The sequence below is a fragment of the Calidris pugnax genome, unplaced genomic scaffold, assembly GCF_001431845.1.
Source record: "Calidris pugnax isolate Ruff unplaced genomic scaffold, ASM143184v1 scaffold335, whole genome shotgun sequence".
Taxonomy (NCBI): Eukaryota; Metazoa; Chordata; class Aves; order Charadriiformes; family Scolopacidae; genus Calidris; species Calidris pugnax.
Genome location: NW_015091148.1, coordinates 1,673,572 through 1,676,026, shown reverse-complemented (window position 1 = coordinate 1,676,026; position 2,455 = coordinate 1,673,572). Strand labels below are relative to the sequence as shown.

The 2,455-nt window shown below is 62.7% G+C and overlaps 1 protein-coding gene across 1 annotated transcript in view; it reads left to right on the top strand.

Moving 5' to 3' along the window:
• The window catches only part of SRCIN1 (SRC kinase signaling inhibitor 1), a 104,045-nt gene that overhangs the window by 76,285 nt on the left and 25,305 nt on the right, over positions 1–2,455 (top strand). Inside the window, exons 10-13 of the mRNA XM_014958940.1 lie at positions 313–356; positions 903–1,081; positions 1,551–1,726; positions 1,965–2,103. Coding sequence (XP_014814426.1) covers positions 313–356; positions 903–1,081; positions 1,551–1,726; positions 1,965–2,103 — 538 coding nt within the window. The remainder of the gene's footprint in view (positions 1–312; positions 357–902; positions 1,082–1,550; positions 1,727–1,964; positions 2,104–2,455) is intronic.

Here is a 2,455-nt window from a genome sequence, read left to right as displayed (position 1 = left end):
GGGGATGGGATAAACCTGAGCTGGTTCCTCACCCCTCTCCTCTCCCTCCCCCCGGGCAGGGAGCGGATGGAGGCGATGGAGAAGCAGATCGCCAGCCTGACGGGGCTGGTGCAGAGCGCGCTGCTCCGCGGCTCCGAGGCTGAGACCCCCAGGTAAGGAATCCTGTGTCCCCCCACCCCTTCCCGGGGGACGCCAGCCCCCACCGTGCCCCTGCAGACCCCTGATCCCGGGGGGGACCAAGAGGTGCTGGTCCACGCTCACCCCCGGGAGGTGCCTGGGCCACACTCACCCCCTTCCTCTCTTCCATTGCAGCGAGAAGACCGAAGCCACCAACGGTGGGACCCCCCCATCAGCGTGTAAGTGACTGTGGAGTCAGCCCCTCACCCCACAGCAACCCCCCACCTCTGCCCACAGCTTCTGGGGGTCCCAGGGTGGGCGCAGGATTGGGGACTCTGCACCCCTCACCACGTGCTGGCAACCAGAGGGACCCCCTGGGTCCTGCTACAGAATCACAGAATCTTCTAGGTTGGAAGGGACCTTAAAGATCATCTTGTCCAACCGTCAACCTAACTCTGACAAAAATAGTCACCCACACAACAAACAAGGAGCATCATCACCAAACCATACCTCCCAGCACTACATCAACCTGTCTTTTGAACACCTCCAGGGATGGTGCCTCAACCACCTCCCTGGGCAGCCCATTCCAAGGGCTGAGCCCATTCCAATGTCTACGGGGCAGCTCTGGGGTGGCATCTCCTCAAAGCCAGCGTGGGGTGGTGGGTAGCCCACCCAGTAGGAAGCCCAGGGTGGGTTTTCCTGGGAAAGTGGTGGAGCAGGGTCTGCAGCCCCTTCCAGGGTGGGGGGATCTTCCCTCAACAGCCTCTGTCTGCCCCTCCCCGCAGCCACCAGCCGCAGTGGCATGGGGACACCGGTGCCTGCGCCACCGCCACCCTCGGCCACCAGCACGCCGGCGGGGCAGCCCACGGCCATCACCCGCCTGCACATGCAGCTGCACCTCCACGACCTGCAGCAGAACGCCAGCGACCTCCGCAACCAGCTCCAGCAGCTCAAGAAGCTCCAGGTGGGTACCCTGGAGGGTGGGGAGAAACCCAATCCCATCCCAACCCAGCTCTTACGGGGAAAACCCCATCCCATCCCATCTCTTCCTGGAAAAACCCCATCCCATCCCATCCCATCTCTTACTGGAAAAACCCCATCCCATCCCATCCCATCCCATCTCTTACTGGAAAAAACCCATCCCATCCCATTCCACCTCTTACCGGGAAAACCCCATCCCATCCCATCCCATCCCATCCCATCCCATCTCTTACTGGGACAACCCCATCCCATCCCATCTCTTACTGGGAAAACCCCATCCCATCTCTTACTGGGGTGGCTCCAACCCTGGATCAGGAAAAGTCCCCTTTTCCTGGTCACCTCGCATGGGGCTGGACGTTGGAGCTCAGAGCTGTCCCCACGCTGGTCCCCATTGAGGGGGGATCTTGCCCAGCCTGAAGCCCCCCCTCCTTCCTCCTCCTCGCCCCCCGCAGCTGCAGAACCAGGAGACGGTGAAGACGATGCTGCGCCGGACGGAGACGGAGATCAGCGTGCGGGTGACGGACACCATGCGCAAGCACGAGGACCCCCTGCAGCGCCAGCGCAGCTTGGTGGAGGAGGAACGGCTCCGGTACCTCAACGAGGAGGAGCTCATCACCCAGCAGCTCAAGTGAGACGGGGCTGGTGGTGGGACTGGGCATGACACTGGGGAGGGGGTCCTTTCACCCTGACCTCCATGGGCCAGGTCCTCCATGGGTGTAAATCAGCAGCTCTGATCTATGGTGCCGGGTCACATCCTTGACCACACGCCCAGCATGGAGGGGTCTTCTCCTGAACTGGCCACCCCTTGGGGTCACCAGTGTCCCCGAGCAGCAATGACCCCCCTGCTCTGCCCTCTGTGCCCACAGTGACCTGGAGAAGTCGGTGGAGAAGATCCAGAAGGACCTGGCCCACAACCACCGGCTGATCCCTGTGCAGGAGCTGGAGGAGAAGGCGGTGGTGCTCAAGCAGCTGGGGGAAACGCTGACGGACCTCAAGGGTGAGGAGGTGGCTGGGGCTGGGTGCCAAGTGGACCCTCCATCTCCCTCCTCACCCACGGGATGCTCCAAGTCGCTCGTTGCCTCTGGGTTTGGGTGTTTGCAGCTGCCAGAGCGTCCCCCTGTGTCCCCAGGACAGGTCCCCCCGATGCCTTGTGTGTCCCCCTCAGGCTTTGGGCTGCTGTGGGGGTGAGGGCTGCACCCCCCTCCCTTCCTGCCAGCCCTGTTTGCTCTGCTCCCTGCCTGAATCAGTCCTGCAAAGTCCCCTTGAGTCCCCTGGACATCTCAGAGCTGCTGCCTGTCCCTGTCCCACTGGGGACGTGGTCCTTAACCAACCCCCCTGGATGCTGCCCTTCATTTTG